The sequence below is a fragment of the Dermacentor albipictus genome, chromosome 2 (genome assembly GCF_038994185.2).
Source record: "Dermacentor albipictus isolate Rhodes 1998 colony chromosome 2, USDA_Dalb.pri_finalv2, whole genome shotgun sequence".
NCBI classification, from domain to species: Eukaryota; Metazoa; Arthropoda; class Arachnida; order Ixodida; family Ixodidae; genus Dermacentor; species Dermacentor albipictus.
The window spans coordinates 171,453,920-171,476,232 of record NC_091822.1 but is presented as its reverse complement, the minus strand read 5'-3'; the positions used below and the strand labels follow the sequence as shown (position 1 = coordinate 171,476,232).

At 45.4% G+C, this 22,313-nt stretch overlaps 1 protein-coding gene across 2 annotated transcripts in view; it reads left to right on the top strand.

The window, feature by feature from the left end:
- The window catches only part of LOC135900864 (scoloptoxin SSD14-like), a 33,736-nt gene continuing 11,423 nt past the window's right edge, over window positions 1-22,313 (top strand). The window contains exons 1-10 of one of the 2 annotated variants that reach the window (XM_065430453.1): window positions 1-143; window positions 2,548-2,736; window positions 3,942-4,064; window positions 6,701-6,798; window positions 7,628-7,820; window positions 8,399-8,562; window positions 11,396-11,549; window positions 14,958-15,026; window positions 18,591-18,660; window positions 19,200-19,387. In XM_065430453.1, coding sequence (XP_065286525.1) covers window positions 58-143; window positions 2,548-2,736; window positions 3,942-4,064; window positions 6,701-6,798; window positions 7,628-7,820; window positions 8,399-8,562; window positions 11,396-11,549; window positions 14,958-15,026; window positions 18,591-18,660; window positions 19,200-19,387 — 1,334 coding nt within the window. In that variant the 5' untranslated portion in view covers window positions 1-57. The remainder of the gene's footprint in view (window positions 144-2,547; window positions 2,737-3,941; window positions 4,065-6,700; window positions 6,799-7,627; window positions 7,821-8,398; window positions 8,563-11,395; window positions 11,550-14,957; window positions 15,027-18,590; window positions 18,661-19,199; window positions 19,388-22,313) is intronic. The other variant, XM_065430455.1, reaches the window with a different exon arrangement.

Here is a 22,313-nt window from a genome sequence, read left to right as displayed (position 1 = left end):
ACAAACCAACCAACCAGCTAACCACTCAATCTCGTGGACGGTCAAGAGCTCAAGACCATGAATGAGCCAGCCGTACTCGGCGCTGTCGTTGGCGGAGCATGCGGCGCTGCCGGTGGAGCCGGCGGTGCTGGATTTGGCGTCAGGTATGTCATATGGCCGTCGTAGTGGTTAAAACACGAGGGCTGTAATGACCGTTGTGGTTAAGCCTAACGCACTGAGACGCATCGTGGAATGACAGGGCCCGCACGGGGAGATGCGAAACAAAGCACTTTACGGCGATAATATCCATTATTATTTACCTCGGACGCTACCATACGCGGTAAAGGGGAAATCCATTGGCTCGGTATCCACTGTTTTTTCTTAGCTACGTCAACTTGAACGAAAAGAGGAAACGTACAAGAGCTTTTGCGAATTTTGTTTTTGTCCATGTCTTGAATTTTTTTTTAGCGGGGACTGCCGGTTATGGTAAAGCTGAGATAACGAAGCATAAATTTTACACCTCCGTTGTGAAAAATGTTTCATAAGATACTCTAGAAAGAGCTTTAAAGTAGGGAAGATGGAATGACTTGTTCTCCTCGGGAGTGCTTTTATTTATAGATATTAAGTTTTCTCGGGTAATAATTAGATAATTATTTATGAAATGTGATTAGTTAACCTTATAACAGAAGCAGTCGAACGATTCATTCTGCTGTAAGATTCGGAGCCCCTCACCCGAAATATTCATGACCGGTTTACATATGCAAAAAGCTGACACTGCTAATTTCTGCAGAGTAATGAATTACGGGTGATCTTGCCTAGAAAGCAGCCTGAACTGCCGAAGAGAGCCACCCACCCGTCGTGGTGGCGTAGTGGATTTGGTGTTGCGCTGCTAAGCCCGTGGGCGAGGGTTCAAATCCCTGCCGCGGCGGCCGCGTCATGATGGGGGCGAAGTGCAAAAACACCCGTGTTATAGCTCTGCATTATGTGAAAGTTAAGGAACCCCAGGTGGTAAAAATTAATTCGGAGTCCCCAATTACGGCGTTCCTAATAATCATATCGGACTTCTGGCACTTGAAGCCCCAGAATTTAAATTTATGAGCGCATCTGTCGCGTCCCTAGCAGAAGCATAAGAGTGTCATCCCTGTTCACACCTCACTGTTGGACAAGCGTGAAGCGAGCGGGATCGCGACTTGATAACAAGGTGGTGTCTGCAAACCGGTAAAGGCTCACTCAAACTAGGCCGACCCGACACCGATTTCAGTCTGCCGACAGTCGGCAACAGTGTTCTTTTTTTTTTAACCTTCACGTCGGCGCTAGTGTCAGACTGTACCGACGCCGAGATTTCCGCCGACTGTCGGCAGATTGTCGGCGTCGGTACAGTGTGACAGAGCCGCCGACACGAAGGCAAAAACATTGTCGCCGACAGCTGGAACACCGAAATCGGTGTCGGGTCGGCCTAGTGTGAGTGAGCCTAAACACCGCGGATGATGGACGTCCAAAGTCTTACATTAGGATAAAACGTCTATTTCATTTTAAAAAATCCGTTATTCTTCCTCAATTTCCCAATTTATTGTTTATGATACACATCGAATCGTCTCACGATGGGTGCGTATGCAGTAAAAGCAATACCGAAAATTGTCGCTCAGCTATCGGATATTCCCAATATTCAGGAAATTTCGAACACATTTTCTCAAGCACTCTGTATACATTTACTGTGATTAGACCAGTTACCACATCCAATCCGGAGGATCTCATATACTGAGACATTGCCGAACTAATATGTGTGGATTGGATTAATAAGTGTTTTTGCAAGGATTGTAGCCACTTTGCGTAGTGCTTGTGCATAACCACTTCAAAAACACATCGCAACCAGTTTCTGTGACCACCAACTAATATATTACTTGCATAGGAAATTCGCGGTTGACTCCCATCTAAAGTTTCTGTTAGCTGTTAGCTTCGTAGCTGTTAGCTTTTCTCATGTATATAGGGGTGCGCAAATCTCATTTTTATACCGAATTCAATACGAATCAAATAGTGCTATAGAATAGAATAGAATGTCGAATAGTTTTTGAATAATGCACCGGCGTCAGTTAACGCAACTAATACAAAACGATGGTCGCATCCTAGTATTCTTAACCTTAGCAAGTTTCTGTCACGTACTATACATGGCACGTTATGAAGCGCTGATTATTAAAAGAACAAATCAAACATCAGCGGCTGACGAGTGGTTTTTTCTATGCACAGGGCTCTTCAGAGATTGTAAACGTTTGCTGCGCAGCTTGTAACGTAAGGCTACCTAAGTGACGTAGCCTGCTGCACCACGCGGGTTTAAGGTCTACACCCATATCCTCGCGAGGATTAAAACTTACCGTATACTTTTGTTCCAGTTGTAATGTTTTCGTGGGCGCAGTCGACGTTTTGAGGCATTCTAAAAGTTATGGAAAACTATTTCGACTCGAACACCGAGTCAAATTGGACGTCATTCGATTCCTCATTCGAAAGTTTCGAATATTCGCACACCCCAACCCTCATGTAAGGTGTTTTCTCCCCAATACTCTGTCTGCACAGCCCCATCCAGGATATGTGCAAACTTGCCACAATGCTGTGCTGCTGCTGCGGCTGCTTCTTCTTTTTGGTCGTGTTCGCCATCCTCTCCCTGCTTGGCTTGATCACCATGGCGGTGCCTAGACCCGTCGACACCACGCTCGAGAAGTGGGCCGTCGTCTGCGATGCGCCGCATTGTGCAGACGTCGCCAAGTGAGATTCCGGAACGTCTGCCGAAGTCCCTAATGTAAAACTGCTGGCTAGCTCCCACTGACGTCTCGCACAGAAGTGGGATCTCGCTGTGAATTCATTATTATTACTTTTTGTTCCGGCTGGAATAACGCTGAAGTAAGCATCACTTACTGCGATGCGACAAATGATTTTGCGTTTACTGCTCATCCGCTCTTAGAAGAACTAGCGATTGGGCCAGTTGGTAACTCATTATAATAAAACAAATTGGAGCGCAGAATATGACACTAGCATTCATGCACGCACAACACACGCAACCATTCCAGACAGAGCGCTTGGGACTGGGGGGTCTTGCAGTGATTGCGTGTGTGGTTGCGTGCGTGCATGCGAGTGCGTTGTTTGTCCTCCAGTTTGTTTCACCGTCTTGTTCTTGCTCTGACTTCGCAGCAAGATGACATCTTATGGTCCGTATAGTTCAACATAACGCTTGACATTGTTACTTAGCTGGTTTTCAAGAAAAAGATGTGTTAATTATCTTCGTCTAAAATTTTCGTGACCAAAGTATGGCGGCTATAACGTCACCTGATCGCTTCCGTGGTTTGCTGTGCGGGAAGGCGTGTCCTTCGTGATTGGTTACTAGTCGCTGGTGTGCAATGTGAACATCATCTACAGGTGCAGACGAAGGCAACGTATCGCTACTTGTTTGTGCTCTAGTTAGTTCATACTTGCGGTGCGAAAAAAAAACGAAAAAAAACAAGAAAATGAGAAAACACGTAAATAAAGAACATTGCAGGAAAGACACTCTTATATGTCAGTTACTTTTTTTACATGTTCCTGCTTGTTTTGGACCGCCAGAAAGACGAAACCAAATTGGCACTGAAAGAAAAGAAGTGTTATATTGAAGGGTTGGTACCATAGAATGTGATCTCAATAGAAAATGCGAGTAATAACAGAGTAGTAGCAAACATGAAATTGTTTAATTACCCGCAGAGAAAGACGCAGGCCTCTGTTGATAACTGTTCTGGTAAAACGCTAGCTCGTTCCCACTGGAATTTCAATCAGAGGTGGCCGGTGTTTCAGATGTCAGAATTGTTATCGTTTATAGTTAAGTATTTATGTGTAAACAGAGTAACTGCATTACATACTAAAGGAGCCTACGGCCTAAATGGACCTTATAAAAAACAGAAACTCAGCTTGTAGCTGATGTCTTTGTACTGTTATCCGTATAGAGAGATGTTCGACAAGGGCGGCGCCATCGGGGACGCCGCCGTGGCCGCGCTGCTGTGCATGGGCGTCACCGCACCACATGTCACCGGCATCGGCGGTGGTCTAATGGCCGTCCTTTACGACAAGTGAGCCGGATTCTACGCATATTGGCGCGACAGATTGCGATGACACCTGCCGCAAGGACTCAGTGGCTACTATCACGTGATTTCAGGCAAAACTCGCAATCGGGAACTCTGGTGCTATATCAATGACCATTCACACTGAAGAAAAAAATAAACGATACTTGGCCCTTGGCCATGAGTGAGGCTGCGAAGAAACGCTTGTCGCTTTTCATAAAAAATACGAATATATTAGGTGCATAATACACTTAGGTATCATATGAAAGATTAAGCGTAGTGTTAGTCTAGGCTAGTAGTTAAGCAGGAAAGCAGCTGGGCAGTAGGCTACGTATGTCGTCAAATGAACCGAGAACAGCGGTGCGCTTAGTAGAGTTTGCGTCACCAGCTTTTCTCGCTTTCAAATAAAGGAGAAGTAGAACCGAAACGGAAGTATCGCAGCATAAGGGGGACATCATCGCGCAGTGCGGTCAAACCGGGTGTGCACGTCTGTCAATAGCGACGAACGGACGGCGCGCTTATTGTTTTTATTTATGCTTCGGCCACGTGCAGCGCTGTTCGCGTTTCGTTTCACGCCGATAGTACTAAAGTTTTGCCTACTCGTTCTTCTAAACCCTGAACTTCTGTGCGAGTCCTCGGAAAATGCAAAGCGCATGCTTGTGTTTGCATATGCAGCTGTGTACTTGTTGGTCTTCTGTGGGCTCCTGGAGCCACGTTCAGAGCTTTGTGCTCAAGCTGTCTTACTATGCTATGCATGCAGTCGAACGCCTTTATACCTAAATTCTTGGGGCCTCCGAGATCATTCGTTGTGCAGCACATTTGGTTGCAAAAGCCACGCAACGCACAGCTCACAATTCCTTCGTTTTACAGGGCGTTTCGTTGTAAACGAGCTCGACTTTATTAGTGACACATCTTGTGACATATTTTGGGAAGTGTATTGCGATAACATTTTTATTTGACAAACGACGAGTAGTGACTGGTGCCACCTAAGAGTGCCAACCTCTATGTCACCATGTCAGTAATAATAATTAAAAAAAGTGGCTGTAGCAGCTGCAAATATGACGGTTCAAGTGTCGCAGTAAAGATATATAAGCAGTACATGGGTTTGCCTAAACTTTGTTCTTCTGCCCTTCAAACATATTTGTGACTTTGCGAGCTGACAAGTCCTAGAAAAATCAGGCATTTGCGCAGGCATGTATTGCGGCTGTGTTTATAAATATTCGTTCCAAATGGATACGACTTGCGAATTCGCCGGTTACAATTGGTAGATTGCAATACGTGCAGTAAATTTAGTTAGCGATGTTTTGGTAATTAGTCAAATAAGCAGTTTGATTTCTGGTGCAAAGTATATCTGTCTCTTCGAGCAATCCACTTGAAGAAGTAGAATTGTAATACATGCCACGGTCGTCAGCATAGCGTCTCGTGGTAAGGAAAGCACACAGGGACAAAGAAGACTAAAGAACACTGGACGCCCTGTGTTCTTCAGTCGTATTTGCCCCTTCGCGCATGGATGCAAACTATCTCGCTCATTTCGATAGCGCCTCGGCGCTCAACTTTGTCGTCATGTTTCTCACGTGACAGCAGTTAGTTCAACCAGCAGTTACGGTCTTAAAACGACAGGAAGTTGAGCAAGTTGGTAAGATAGAAAGAGAAAAAGGGCAGGCAAGTTAATTCGAAAAAAGTCTGGTTTGCCATTCGGGATGGGGGAAAGGAGGTCTAAATATTTAGGGAGGGAGGAAGAGCAGTATTCAAACGGAAATTGGAGCACAACATTATAAGGTGGCAGGCGTCACTATCAAAGTCAAACCGGCAGGCCAGTAGACCGCACGAAGCGAACGATAGCACTGTGACTTCCTTGATCACTCACGACCGATGTGACCACTGTCCGAGTGTCTTTTGCTATGACAGTGGCCGCCTGGCCAGTGTCTCTAACGAGGTACACAGCACCTGATATTAACCTAACGCGTACCGTAACGGTGGCAGATGCACAGAAATTGTTAGACTTTTTTTTTGACCGCCGCAAGTGTCACAGGTAGGAATGAAGGCGTGCTGGGCACACAGCCACAAGCAGGGATGAAAACACAACACGCTAGCTATCAACTGAAGGGCCACAGCGTAGCAGAAAGCTAGGAGGACACAAAACTCACCAGCTCGTGTTTATGGGTTGGCACACCGCACAAGGATTTTTCTTTGTGCACCATAATCAAGGGCTGACTTATGCATGTGCTACCTAAATGAATAATATGCAAAGCTTCAATGCACGAGGAAAGGCTATTCATTTTTAAAAGAACGGAGAAGTGTCCGTTTGAGCATGCGCAGATGAGCTTCCTTTTTTTGCGTACTTTTTTTCTCCAGCACTGTGGAATTTTTAGGGACAGTCGGCTTTTTCGTTGCCGTTTTCGTCCCTATACTAGTGCCGATGTTTGAACGCCTGCCTTTAGTAACATTGTTAGCACGAGCATAGTTGATTCTGGTGGCGGTGGAAATGATATGCGAGGTCGAAATACCGTTTTTTTACCCAAGCTTTGGCCGCAAAGCGTCATGCGTTAACTAAATTTCTGATAACGGATGTAGAGCGACCTACAGACACGAGTCGTCTCGAAGGACTCGAAGGAACAATGAATCATGTTCTCGGCGGGTTTCAGGTCCACGATGAAGGTTCAAGCCCTGGACGCCCTGGGAGTGTCTCCGGCAAGCGTCACACCGGATATGTTTTCAACCAACGCGTCGGCGTTGAAGCTCGGTGCGTCGTAATGTTGACCAGTTGGTCAGGGGGTTTCCCCTTACCGTGACTTAGAAACCTGTAGGACCCTTCGCGGTGGTTGAGTACTTTCTGCTTAGTTCATGAGTTCGGATCCTGGTTACAGCGGCCATATACATTCTGGTCTGGAAGGTCTGCAAAAGCACGAATTGCTTTGGGGCGTTGAACTTGATTTCCAAACCTGAATGACAGTAAAAATGGATTAGGAGCACTATACACCAACGGATGTTCTTATACCGACAACTTAATGTAAGAAAACATATGGAAGCGTGGAAAGGAAAGTGAAAGTAAACAACTGACCGCACATGATGCAAAGTATAATGTTAGGCACAACGTTAAGAAATATAGAAAGGAGACATCATAGATTAGAGGTGAAACCCGGGCAGATTATTTTTTTTTGGGGGGGGGGGGCAGGGGGCTTGATGATAAGGAAAAAGGCGGTAGTGTAGTTGTGCAGCTTCTGTAACGCGTAAAAGCAATAAAGCAGTGGTTCATTGCAACAAGTCCAGTTCGGTACAAATACTTTAGCCCGCCATAGCCATAGCCATAAATTGTGGCGAACAAGAGGATGTTGGTCTGCGGTTCTTTCTTATAAGCCGTTACAGTTTTCAAAGCGCAGGATACAAGCATGGGGCTCAGGAACACGTGGAAGTTTCGCATTCACCTGTGCGCTACACTTGCAAACTTGCACCAGCCGGAGCCCGCGCGGCTGAAGCGCAGTTCTGATAGACGTTGAAAATGGTCACCGGAAAAATAAGCACCAGTGCATGCTCGCGTCAGTGCGTACATTTCGTGCGTTCCGTCCTCTCAGGTGCCAACGCTCCGATCGTGCCGGGCGCGCTGGCCGGGTTGAAGGCTCTGCACACCAAGGCGGGCAAGCTTCCCTGGAAGGCCGTGTTCGAGCCGGCCATCCGCTTGGCCAAGGAGGGCTTCACCGTCGGATCGCACCTTGCCGCCGCCCTGGCGAACAACGAAAATGTGCTGAGCGTGTCGGCTTCCCTCAGGTATATGATCCCTTCAGCCGGAGAAAGCTGGTATCAGACGAGCTTAATGCTAAGATTGCCGGAGAAGCCTGTGACGCTGCAATCGTTCTGTAACCGTTGCAATCGAGAGAAATTACTATACGATGCGGCTCTAATTATTTGAGCTGCGGGAGAGGAGGACGGCTGTCGCCTTGCACGCCGGCGCTCGATCTTGCTGCTCGAGACAAGACACATCATATGTGACGAATGAGCTTCTATGTATATATCTACCTGTACTACCCCTATATACAACTGTGTGTATTTGTGGCTCTGTTTCGTCGCGGGAATACGCAGGGAAGCCACAAATGTTGGCTAAATGTCCTCACTGCAACAAATACGCGCCCTCTAGCGCATCGTTCCTTTTTACATGGAGCGAATAACTTTCTAGAAGCGTTCGGATATTCGCTTACGTAGACAATAATGGTGAATGGTTTCTGCACATCAAAAAAAAAAGCAAAGGAAGAGTGAGTGAGAAAGAGAGAGAGAGAGAGAGAGAATCTCCCCGTTACAAGCATAACGATCCCTAGTTGGAACAGCGTGGTCCCATTTTTTTGATGCAGGAACCAATTCTCCAACAGCGCCACCGGCGCTCTGCTGCGCAGCGGGGACAGGCTCGTCCAGCCGCAACTCGCCGAGCTGCTCACGAAGCTGGCCGAACACGGCCCGGAGTACCTTTACCAACATGAGCTCGCCGAGGAGATCGAAAAGAACATTGCGGACGCCGGTAATGTACCTATATAGACAAGTTTCAGTGTATTCACACCGTCCGCATAGCAGTGGCTTACGCACTATAGATGTCCTATTTCTGTAGATAATGGGAAAAAGTAGTTTTCGATCTTTCTTCATCCCCATTCCAACTTACGTTTACTATATGTAAGCTTATCATTTTTATGTACTTGTTTATTCGCTTGTAACATCGGTAAAATTTATACTGCAGTTTAACACAAAGTGTCAACGTTTCTTCTAGCCTGTGTGCGATATATGTGTCTGTACAGTGACTCTCAGTGAGTATTCGTGCTACATCCGAGCCCGAAGTGTACAGGAAGTGCTGCTTCGTATTTTTACTGTCTATACGTTCAATACGTGGGAACGTTCACTGAACACACATATACATAAACCTGCTGCATTCTTCATCGTATAAATCATGCAATCGTACGAAATGAGACGGGCAGTATTGGAAAGAAATGAAATCAATACGTTTGAGTGTGTTCCTTATACTTAAGATGTGGGAGGAAGGCAGGAGTTTAAGAATTTTACCAAAATTATTGGGGCATTTTATTATTATCGCAACGTCAAAAACAGGGGTCGTAGGGCACTATTCAGGAGGCCCAGTGGCATGTCGCCTTTTTAATACTGAGCGCAACCGGGACTTATTAATTTCGCCTCGATAAAAACGCTCATGCTTATTCACATTGTCCTCTTATTCGTCCGAGTACAGGCGCGGCATGTGCGTGCCTCGGAACTATAGGCATCGTCCGGATGTGCAATTTAAGTGTATGAGGGCGGTGTACAACGGCACAGAGTAACGCAGACAAAAAAAAAGCAAAGAAAAAAGAAACAAACGAAAAGTTAGTTCGACAGGTACGGCTTCATCTGTACCCCATGCACCACTTCGGGTAAGTGTTTGCGGCGACTGGAGCTATTTGTCGCTGTCAGGAACGGCCTCGTAATTCATGAACGTCGCTCAGGCGGCGGACCACTCTGTACGGCCCAAAGTACCGTCTTAGCAGATTCTCTAAATGTCCACGATGGCGTATGGGTATCCAGACTCTGTGTCGAAGATCGTATCGCTTTGCATCTTGGTCTTGCTGAAGGCAGGTAAGTACGGGGGCAAGCTGTCTGGCTTCTTCGGCGCGCTGAGTGAATTCAACGTCGCTAGGTATGACTATGTTGGTGAGGAGACTATGACTATGTTGTGGATATGTTGGTCAGGAGAGATATGCGGTTATATTCAGGTGGCTTGTACCACTGAGTCTGAGAACCGAGTCAGGGAGTTCGGCAGTGAAGGCAGTTTTCTTGTCTGTGATGACTACTTTTGGGGTGCCGTGCCTAAGGACGACGTTTTCTATGAAGAAAGTGAGCTGCTTCGGCTGCTGTGCTCCGCTGTGCAGCTTTCGTCATGTAATCGGTGGCAACAATGATCCATCTGTTGCCGGCTGTAGAAGTTGGTAATGGGACCAGGAAATCCATTCCAACTTGGGCGAATGGCTGGCCTTGTACCTGGGCTGGATGCAAGAGACCTGCAGGCTTGCCGGGAGGTGCTTTACGTCTTTGGCAGTCGGCACATGTTTTGTACGTGATGTTTTACAGCAGCGTGCAGCTATGTGCAGTAGTACTTGTGTCGGAGTCTGGACAATGTCCTCGCGTAGCCTAGATGACCGGCGGTGGTTTCATCGTGGCATGCTTTTTGTGTTTCTTTTTCGAAGTGGTGCCCGTACGACAAGCAGGTACGTGCTGCCACGGGTATAAAAGTCTTACAGAGGACATCGTTCCGCAGACAAAACGAGGGCAGTCCCCTGGCATAGAGTCACGGAACGTCTGTACTTCGGCCTTCCAAGAAATGAATTAGTGGGGGCAACTGTGGGTCGTGGTGTTGCTCCTGTGAAATGGTGACGGCGTCGACGACGCCGAAAAATGCAGCGTCCACGTCTACGTCATCGATACCTGCGGACTCGACGGGTGACCGCGAGAGGCAGTCGGCGTCGGTGTGCCTCTTCCATGATTTGTAAATTATGGTCACGTCGAACTCCTGAAGCCTGGGACTCCAGAGCGCCAGACGGTCAGATGGGTCTTTTAAGTTAGTCAGCCAGGAAAGAGAGTGATGATCGCTCACAACCTTGAATAAACGGCCGTACAAATACGAGCGAAATTTTATAACCGCCCGCAACGCGGTGATTCATTACTTCTCGGTAGTCGAGTCTTGCCGAGTTCTCCCTGTACGAGAGAGAGAGTTCGGCTGAAACCGGTGTTTATCGGTAATTATGAACATGTAACTTACATAAGTCGCCGTTACACGAGTAACGAAGTGCGTTTGCGCTACATTTCTTCGCGCTTTCCGCACACGTAGAGCCATCTTGCGGCAAACACAGAAGACTCCCTCCTCTCAATGCACGGCGCTGCGCCGACTGCTGGCGCGCCACGCGCGCGTTCGGGCTGCGCGGAGACCGGTGCGAGGCGCGTCGCGTACCGGACTCTCTCTCCCCTGACGACGCTTCGCCGTGCTCCCTTACGGGTTGCAGAATCAAGCGTCCTTCCTTTCTTTAGATCACTATCTGTCTATCTCTCTGCCCGTGCCGATCACGACGTTTGGCTGGCGTAGATCGTTTCCCCCTCCAAGACACCGAGTTCTTTGGTTCGTTCCGCTTGCTCAGGCGCACGTTTCGTTGCCGCGCCGAACGTTGCGTTGCTCGACGCTCACCGCGTGTTTGGTGGGTGCAACGTTCGATGCGGTGCGCCTCGTAAGTGATCGCTGCGCCGTAGCGCATTGTATTACACCCCTTGGCGGGTCTTGAAGGCGAAGCTTAAGCGTCTTCCAATTTTTCTCACTCTTTCCGCAGGTGGGTCCCTCAACAAAAGCGACCTGTCCGGATACCAACCCGTCTGGCAGGATCCACTGTCTTCCAAGATCGGGGGCAGCCAGCACATACACTCGGCTCCCATTCCGGGCGCCGGCGTTGTGCTAGCCGTGGCCGTCCACAAGATACACGTGGCGTGAGTTTCGTCATTCTGTCTCACGTGCGCGCCTGCTTTTTGGGTCGCATTGCCGCACTGCGGGCGTATCCGACGAGTGACCGAGGATGCTGCCTTGAGACGTGGCGAAAACGGCAAGCCAATATATGCACTTACATTAAGCGGCACTGATCACCCTTTCCATTAGGGAGCTTCAGGCAAAGCGAGGGGCCCGTTGAGCGAGCTTGGGTAACGAGAACCGCCGGCGCGAAAGAGCATCGGTTCGGCTGTGCATTTGCCGTTTGCACGACACTGCAGTTGAAATGTTAAAGTATTACAGCATCAGGCGCGACGCAGAGCTGCAGACATGGGCGGAGGTGAAGACACATTGAAAAAGACACGTTGGGCAACGCGTCGTCTTTCATGTGCCTTCATATGTGTTCGTATCTTTATCGCTGTTTCCCGCCTCACTATGGACAACCAAGTAGCCGATGCTTTCACGTTATCACAGCACCGGCTGTTGAGAGCGCTTCAAGCCAGAACCTGTCCGAGGACACACACGCGCGCACGTGACAGCGTCAGTAGATGAACCTAACGGCGATAAAGATGAGTAACACCTTAAGCTGTATCAGTAAATTAAACATACTTGTAATACGACAGCGGTCACTCTTACTATGTGATGAGGCCGACAGGTAAGCTAGAAAATAAAGAGCCGAAAACGAAAGTGGCGCTACCGCCCTTCATTTCAAGGCGCTGTAGGCTTCACTCAAGTTTCCAGGGCTTCATGGATGCTTGACTAGAGACGCCGTTCACTGAATTAAAGCAATATAATACCTGGGCGTATACATAAACGCAGGAATAGTTTACTCGAATGCCCACAAAGAAAAAAGCTGGGATGAAGCGAGAGCCAGGTCAGAAAGGTATGCGCCTATAACGAAACAGGTTATTTTGGGGCTACAATAAATACGAGAATCGAGCGAGGAATTCAGAAAGGAGTAATGCTCACTGCGCTAACGTTTGCAAGCGCCGTTATCTGATCAAAATCGGATATCATGTCGAAGTTGCAAGTTAACGAAAGCGCGATGAGCCGATTCTTATTAGGTGCCCGCGGTAAAACTCCGAATGAGAAAGCGCAAGGTGACATCGGTTGGACCTCACTTCAGAGAAGCGCGTAGCAAAGTTAGTTATAAAGAAGGGCTCCGGACCATGGATGAAAACGAATGGGCAGCGAGAATGTACATATGTTTGCACCACAAAGACGTGGACACAAAATGTAGAAAGACGACAAGGAAGTTGGAGACCAAGTACAAGGTAAGTGGAAGTACCAATAAACAACGCGCACTGGTGAAAAAGAAAGTCAGAGAAACAACGAGAGACAGTAAAATAGAAGCAAAGAATGGAAACAAGAAAAACCATGAATTTATACGGAGACAGGGAAGAAAAAAAGAACAGAAAAGGCTTACTTTTTTGAGGTCCGGGTTAGTTTCCTGAGGGAAAAAAATACAGGAACAAATATTCGCAACAAGGTAAAGCCTGTGCCTGCTGCAGAAAACATTCAAAGACAAGTAGGCACGTGTTTTCTTGCACAAAATTTGTACGCATTATACTTTGTGTTAAATTTTCTAGTATGCCATATTCGGCTTTTATTTCTTGATTTGACTTAATATTTGCTACGAAACCTGCTATACGGTATTCTCACGCTTTTTCATCAATACGAGTATTGATGAAAAAAATAAGCAATAATAAAAAAGAAAGAGAAAGAAGGGTGCGCAATTGTCACAACAATACGTAACCTAGCGAGATGAAGCAGGTATAGAACGGCAGAGTGATAGATTACAATACGGTAATAGGAAAGTGGCTGAAACGGGCTATAGGGGACCATCTGTCGCAACCTTGAAATAAAGGGGATGCTTTTAGAAGGTCCCCAACATCATCATACGCAAACATGCCGTGACGTTTCGCATTTTGCCTGCCTCTAGGTTATAGTTAATTCTGCATTGATAAACAAGACATCGCAATTATAAGTGATCTATATATGTAACCTATGCTGGACACTGCCAGACAGCATGGGTTTATTTGCGTATAATAAAAGTTTTTGCGTGGCTGTATAACGTTACCGAGCCCTTTCGGCACGTATACGACATCACTCTCTCAACTCTTCCTTGCTCAGGATCCGTTCTAGTATCCTTCTTAACCTTCCGTTGCATGCCGTCCCAATTTTCGACCTGCCACCACAAGCAAAGTAAGGTGCAGCTGAGCAATGGCAGACGTGGGCGCCACCCTCCTCATCCGGTTATCTATTCTCACTGCGCTATCTTCGGCCCCATCGAAACCCTCTCCACTTGAGCGTTCTCCTCACTTCTTGTCTCGCCAATGAGATGATAAACAGCGCGCAGTGCAGGTATTGTTGTTCGTTTTTAAAGCAAACAAAAGTGACCTCTTACAAACGAGTAGAACGTTTGATTGGGCTATTAAGACAACGCTGCGGGTCACCTCCCGGTGCTTACGTCGGCAGTTACGTAAATTTGACGTCAGGAGAGTGGAACAAAAAGAGATTGCAGTAGTTTTACATTACAGGGCCCCTGCTGAGGCATGAGTAATTGCTGAGGGGCCCAGTGAATGAGAAAATGCATCACAAGCGATCTCGCTTTCAGGTGATAAAAAATTGCATCAGTTCGGTGTTCCCAGCAACCATCTGCACCGTAAATAGTTCGAGGCAGCCACGCGCTCTGAGTATCGCATTCCAATCGCTGAGCACTGTGAATAATAATAATAATAATAATAATAATAATAATAATAATAATAATAATAATAATAATAATAATAATAATAATAATAATAATAATATTAATAATAATAATAATAATAATAATAATAATAACAACAACAACAACAACAACAATAATAATAATAATAATAATAATAATAATAATAATAATAATAATAATAATAATAATAATAATAATAATAATAATAATAATAATAATAATAATAATAATAATAATAATACCTTACCTAATCTACCTTCATCTGGAACTGGTGAACACATTTTACCGCCACGCATGATCTGACATCGCATATGTATCGCAGTGTACGTCCCAATCGGCGCATGTCAATTCCACCGCAAACGTTTAGGGACTGCAGGATAGGAGAAAATACTGAATACCACCGCAGCCTTGGAGCGTATTTACCGTTTAGTACAAGTGTGCTCCGACCAACACGATGTTGTACGGTTTTACTGGTTATGCGGTCACATATGCTGCTTGGAAATCTTACGCTCTCAGATCGCGCGGTACCTAAACCTTTGAGGTAGAATACGCCATTAGCGCTTTCTCTAGACAAGCATATGCTAGGCAGTGTGAAGCATGATCTAGCAACTGTCTGGTCTGGCAATTGTGAGCTTTTTACGCTCGCACGTTCACCCGTGGTACACTTCGTGTTCAATCGCAGCATGAAGTCCCTCAAGGACACTGAGGAAAAGCACATATATCCCACCATGTCTCCTGCCAGGATACACCAGTAAGTGAATCGCGATACATCGCGCACTCTTGATGTACGCCATGCATGTTACCGAATCAACAATTTCACTAATCAAGGGTTTAGAATGTAGCTCCACGATAACAGTCGTGACGACGAGCTTGATGCTGGCATCGCTCCCAAAGAGACCACGGTCGGGGCGTGAAGGGGTGATCGCCATATTAATATGCTTCTCAGGCGTCACGCCCGAGCCCTTGGCGAGGCCGGCTCCCGTAGTAAACCTGCTGGCTCGTCCTTACCCAGCCGCTATACGAGATGGTTACGTCATGGCACGCACTACTTTCGCGGAAGCACAATGGCATGCTTACAAAATTTTCTTTGGATTGTTAACGTCCTAGATATTACGACGCATATGTAGTGGACTTCAGGATGCAGTTTACGTTTGCGTTAGCGCTTTCGCTCCTGTCTGTGGCGAATTCGCGTGATTCGGCATTTGCGGCACTCAATGGCTGTAAAAACATGCTGTCGAGGGACTTGGAAAGGGCCTCGTTTTTTTGGGCAATGAAGGAACATTAAGTCTTTTTACGATTTGAAGAGGCTTCACGCGCGCCTTTTGCCGGAAGATATAAGCAATGACGGCACCCTAAAAGGAAGAGAGTTTTTGCCAAGCAGGTTCCTGTAGCCAGTGGCGTAGCCAGAAAAGTTTTTTTGTGGGCTTGCAGCCGCATACTCGACCGGGGTAAGGGGGCGCGGGGCAGGCGGGTGTTCTCGCACGTCATTCTATGCCGGGTATCCTTGGTATAGAAAAAATTTTAGAGGGGTGCACAGGGGGGGGGGGGGGGGCGTGTTTGCAATGCTTCTCCCTCCCCATCCCACCTTGCTACGTCTCGTGCTTCAAGTCAGCGTGAGCGCTGACAGCACCAGACAATGACCAGCCGTCAGCGGCACACGCCAACCATGCAAGCGATTATATAGGGTGCAAAGGAAAACCAAAAAATCTTTTTGCGACCGCAATGTGCAAAAGAAAAATGACGAGGGCTTTCAGTATTTTCACCTGTCATAGGTTACCAGAAAACGTCGCGTCGGCAATTCGTTAATTATCTGGTCATCTTTAGTGAAAAATAAACAGCTCTGCGCAAGTTAAGCCAGGAACTGCCTCGGACTCACTTCTTTTTCTTCCAATATGTGTGAAACATTGGTTGGCCTGTGTGCTCAATATCGTGAATTTCCGAAATACCCCCCAAAATCATACGAAGTTTGATATTCGCACAAAATAATCATGGAGATCGATTGCGAGGGGATAAATAAAGTCAAAATCTGCTGAAAGAACCTTTTTCTACTGTGCCCTAATATTACTGGCATTGAAGAGTTAAGGCAGGTGGGTGTTCAAAGGAATGAACGTAGGACCATTGATACAGGCGCAGATATCGAGTGATAACGTCTCCGAATAGTGCTTCGAAATAGGCCGTTAACCAACGTAGTTCCTTCCCGAAGGGTTTTAAGAAGGCTTGGCACAGGTGTGTGGCGGCTGGCCACCCTGTCAGTGCTAGCAGCCCCCTGTGTGTAGCGCTGTGAGATTGAAACGCGATATTACTGGGGCACACCGCATGGCGGCCGGCGCTTTTTACTGGTGAGCGCCGGTTGATTGCTGGGGCACGAATCTCAGTCACAATGTCTCATAACGGTGTGACCTTTCGAGGCACATTACAATGCATCAGTTCCCCAGCGCCCACAGTGGCCGCAACAAGACCGGCAGTCATATGCACTCCGAGTATCGCGTTTGAATCGCCGAGAACTCTACGTGTTACAAAGGTACCAATTTTTTTTCTAGTTGGCGATTTACATCAAGAAAGGTGCAGTAATTGCCTCGCTAACACAAATGCCAACTGAAATATAACGGCGACGACAACTAAACAGGCTTTATGCGTACGAGAACACATCAAAGGAAAAAAAAAAAGAATGTGCAATCGAGCCAGCTCTCAGGCATTATGAACAAATCCTGGTCGTGTCATACTCGGGATGGTTGGCAACCTTAGTGACAATTTCCCATTGTGATTTGTAGGGCGCGCCCTCCTTTTCTGTAATGATCCATGCTACGAGACGGAACAGCGCTAAATGCTAGAGGCAAAAACAAGGGAGACCGTTGCTGGCGAAATGAAAGGAAATGTTCGGCGAAGCCATTGGCATCACAGCCATTGCAGTTTGAGAAATTTGGAGGACGTTTCGGAGAATTCGTCTTTCTCGGCAACCACTGCACCATATTTGGCGAGGTTTGTTGCATTTAACAGAAAACCTAAAATCTAGTGACTGTTGGCTTCGAATTTTTCATTTAGGTCGTCAATGTTTTACTAAAAATTGGCAAATATCTAAAATATTCAGAAAACCAAACTATCAAGTTTACAACACTGTAACTCAGCAATTAAAAATGATATCACACTTCTGTGAATTGCATCTAATAGTACATCTAAAGCGGAAAACATCGATGTTACACATGAATATAAAATAAATCAGAAATATGAAATACAGCTTTTGCAGAACCTTTGTTCAATACGTAACACATTCACGTAAGATATAGCATCAACATCGAATTTGTCCGCTTTCCATGCTCTAATGGGTGCCGTTTACAGAACCGCGATATCTGTTCTTCATGCAGAGTTATCACTTTATAAACTTCGGGCTTCTGTTTTTTCAAGCTCCCAAATTTCGAAAATCTTTTAAACAAAATTCAGGCCCAAAACCGAAATTCCGATCGACGTACACTAGAATTTACCTTCCTTCTGACATTCAACAAATTTTATTAAAATCGGTCCAGGAGTTATCTCAGACAAACGTTCTTGCGTTTTACTTGTATTTCAAAGATCCCTCACTTCTCACGCTTCCCACCAACTAGAGCGTATGTAACCGCAATGTTTACGGGAAACGCTGGCCGCAAACGCTATGAACGAAGGCGAGCTTTCTGGTAGAAACGCGACCTCTTGCGTAGGCCACGATGCGGCGAAAGCGAGAAGCCATCTGGCGGTATTGCAAGGAACCGGGCGCGCCGCTCCGTGGCCTCCAAGATACTCGCTTGCCAGCGCCCGCAGATGGCGGACGCCGTGGCCGGTCTATGGTTGGTAGAAACGCTTGAAAAGAGGTTTCTTCAAGTTTTTGTGTAATAGAATTATGTTTTCTCGTATAGTCAAATTACGATACGACGCTATCATGTCTGTAGCTTGTGTGTAAGTCGTACTTTACGATTTTTATAAGTATTTTAGCTTGAGAAGTTCAATTATTTCAGTAACTTCCTTGCACTATATGGGAGACCGGGGTATAGGTGGTTCGAATTGTTTTTTACCGAAATGATGTCCGACAATTTACGCTGGGCGCCGACGTGTGACGCTGACGCTGGATTTTCTACGACACCTGGCCCTTATCGCTATCGCGTTTATATATATATATATATATATATATATATATATATATATATATATATATATATATATATATATATATATATATGTAACGATTATGTTTGATACGTAAGCTGTTCTTTTTATTTGATTTGAAGCTGTGCTGAAAAAATCTCGATTGAGACGCGGCACCGCGCTTTCCCTTTCTTCCCCAAAGTTTCGTGGAGGCCTTGAAGTTTGCCTTGGCAAAGCGGCCGGAGCTTGGAGACGATCAAAACGTGAAAGACGTGAGTAAATTCGAAGGAATCAGTGGCAAATGTAAATTGACTGAATTGTCGTCGCTATCGACGAACACTTATCTATCTATCTATCTATCTATCTATCTATCTATCTATCTATCTATCTATCTATCTATCTATCTATCTATCTATCTATCTATCTATCTATCTATCTATCTATCTATCTATCTATCTATCTATCTATCTATCAATCAATCTATCTATCAATCTATCTATCAATCTATCTATCTATCTATCTATCTATCTATCTATCTATCTATCTATCTATCTATCTATCTATCTATCTATCTATCTATCTATCTATCTATCTATCTATCTATCTATCTATCTATCTATCTATCTATCTATCTATCTATCTATCTATCTATTCTCATCTCATCTCATCTCGAAAACAATGCGGCCACTTACTATGCTTCTTCAAGGCTCGTCAACCAACTAGTCCCGACTAACTTCTTTTCTGCGCGAACTAACCGACTATCCACGAACACTATAGTGCCAAGTAGGGCTGATTTGTCTTTGTATTACAGAGGCAGACTAGCATGGTGACCGACACAATCGGATTCGCTGCGCAAAATTACGACAACACGAAGCCCCTGGCATCGCCACAAGATTACGGCATCAAGTACGCGCCCGACGAGGACTTTGGCGGCGCGCAGCTGACTATCGTGGCGCCCACCGGCGACGCTCTGTCTGTCACGTCCGGGCTCAACGGAATGTGAGTTTCTTTATCTAACAGCGATAATTGCGACTCGTTCGCAGTCCTGAGCCAAATCAGGTGAAACTTGGCGTTAACGCATGGTAATCAAAGTTACTGCTTCGGAACTTTTGGTACATGCTCGTCTACGTGTCGTGTATGTTTTTGGATTGTGTCTTGATAACTGATAGTGCTGCATAAGTGTCCTGTCTTTTTGTGAATGAGTTTATTGACTATAAGGTAACGGAGTGGTTAATGAGAACTGTATGAACCTTCATTTATAAAGAACGAAAAAGAAGAGAAAAGACAACAACAACACAGCGACAGACTAGCGCAACCTTGCTGAATCTCAGCCCGTATTCCAGGGAAGCAAACTTTGCAGAGACAACGAGGCTGTTGTGAACGGTGCGCTTATTGGTTATAGGGTTAGGGCATTTTTGCGGTTCGACAGTTTCGGTTGCAATAGAACCGGAGCTGTAGGACCGAAGCCTTAACTGTTCGTTGCGCGGTTGATTGGTGGGGGTGTTTCTTTTGGTTGTTTTGCACCGCGTATAGTCGCACGAACATCTTTACTGGTAAGAAAATTGCCGGTAGAAATTAATTTATACATCACTCTTAGGCGATACCATCCGCCTCCCTTTGACCAACCACGGAGTATTGGTATGCCAGAAGACGTTCCGAGAGGTGAATTGCAGGACGCGACACCATCTTGATGTGCCCGGGCCGCCTAGCACGTGTCGTGTCAGCGTTTGCGTCAGCGTCCTCTACATTGCCCCTAAATATGCTGCGATCAATTCGTTAGGTGAATTAAGATACCTTAAAACATCCGTGGCCTTTCCCAGCAACAAAAAGGGAGCTACGCTAGAATAACGCGAAATTCATAACGAAACGTGTTCGGAATACTCATAATATTACCTAGAGTACCTAAACATGTCCTCATACGCGTATATGCTTGGCGAAGTCGCACTAACGTTGAATCTCTACAACAATTAGTTGAGAATTACTGCTACAGCAGTTCAGCTGCAGTCAGTGGCGTAGCCAGAAATTATGTTCGGGGGGGGGGGGGGGGCTACGCCACTGGCCCCATGTGTGTGTGTATATATATATATATATATATATATATATATATGGGGCCAGTGGCTTAGCCAGACACTTTGTTCGAGGAAGCTTTAGCTTGGGTGCTCCTATTTTAATACATGTAGAAGGGAAATTCGTTTTTCCCTGCAACAACTTCACCAAATTTGAGGAGGTTTGTTGCATTTAAAAGAAAAGGTTTAATTCTAGTGACTACTGGTTTCGAATTTTTCATTTAGGTGGTCCATTATTTATTAAAAATTGGCCAAATCGAAAGTTTTCAGAAAACGAAACTATCAAGTTTAAGACTCCGTGACTCAACAATAAAAAACGATATCACAATTCTGTGAATTGCACCTAATAGTACATCTACAGCGGACAAAATAGATATGTTAAACATCAATCTCAAAAAAATTTACTATTGTGCAAATACGGCTTGTGCAGAACCTCTTGTACACAACGTAACCGATTCAGGTAAGATACAAATTGACATAGCAAACTTGTCCGCTTTGACTGTTATAATAGATGCCGTTTACAGAACCACAATGTCTGTTCTTGATGCATAGCTATTAGTTTGTAAACGTCGTGCTTCTATTTTTTCAAACTTTCGAATTTTTCAAAATATTTTAAACAAAATTCAGGCCCTAAATCGAAGTTGTGTTTCCAACAGAACTAGGATTTAACTTTCTCTCTCAAATGCAACCAAGTTCAATAAAAGTGATTAGCAGGATTATCTAAGAACAGCGTTTCTGCGTCTTACAAGTATTTGAATAGGCCGCGTCGGATTGGGCCCGAGCTAAAGCTTCTTCTTAAACAATTTGTCAAGGGATCAAATCCATGAATAATAACTGCATTGTCATTGCCAAAGATGCTGCAAACGAATTCTTGAACCCTACGCACAGTCAAAACAATAAAGTATGTATTTTTTCATAAAAGAATATACTCGTATGTGCCAAATATTTTGCCCAAAATAACTGATATCAATGCTTCCATATTTTTGTCTATTTATTAAGTAAAGAAAATATCACACGAACTTTAGAACTATATCAGTTCGAAACCAGGAAACCAGTGCATGCCGCTGATATGAAAAATTAAAAGGCAATGAACTGAGCAAGTTGAGGGCAAATATGTTAATGAAACTTTGTCATTCAACAACCGTGCTTACATTCTTGTATATATGCAATGGCCAGTCAAAAATTTCAATGATGCTGTAATTTGTTTTAATGTATTACGCAGGAGCAGCTGTCACCGGTCGTGTATCGTGAGTAATTGCACCGAAATTATAGTCGCAACAGAGGGTACGTATAAAAAGCAGGAATTCTGCAAGATATACGAGGGCAAGTCAAATGAATGTGAGCCAACAACGGGGTACTTTATTTAAAAGTAGTCTTCATGAGAATTTAGACATTTGTCCCATTGACTAACGAGTCGCGTGATTCCCGTCTTATAAAACTCCTTGGGTTGCTGCTTCAAAAAGTCTGTATCTGATTCCCTTGAGCTGTTTTTTCGGTTGCCCCAAAATGTAGAAGTCGCAAGGTCACAGGTCTGAGCTGTATGGCGGATGCTGCAGCGTTTCTCACTTGAACATTGCCAGTTTTGTATTAACCACATAAGCGACGTGGGGACAGGCATTGTCGTGGAACAAGATGACCCCATTCGTCAATTTTCCACGTTGTTCGTTCTGCCGTTCTGGCGTTCCACAATACCGGAAACAATTGATAGCCTCTCAAGATTTAGCAAATTCTATCAGTAATGGACCCTGACGACCGAAAAAAAGTCAACAACACCTTTCCAGTGGAAATGATGGCCTTTGCGTTCTTTGGGCGTGGTAAATTCGAATGTTTCCACTGTAAGCTTTGCCGTCGTGTTTTAG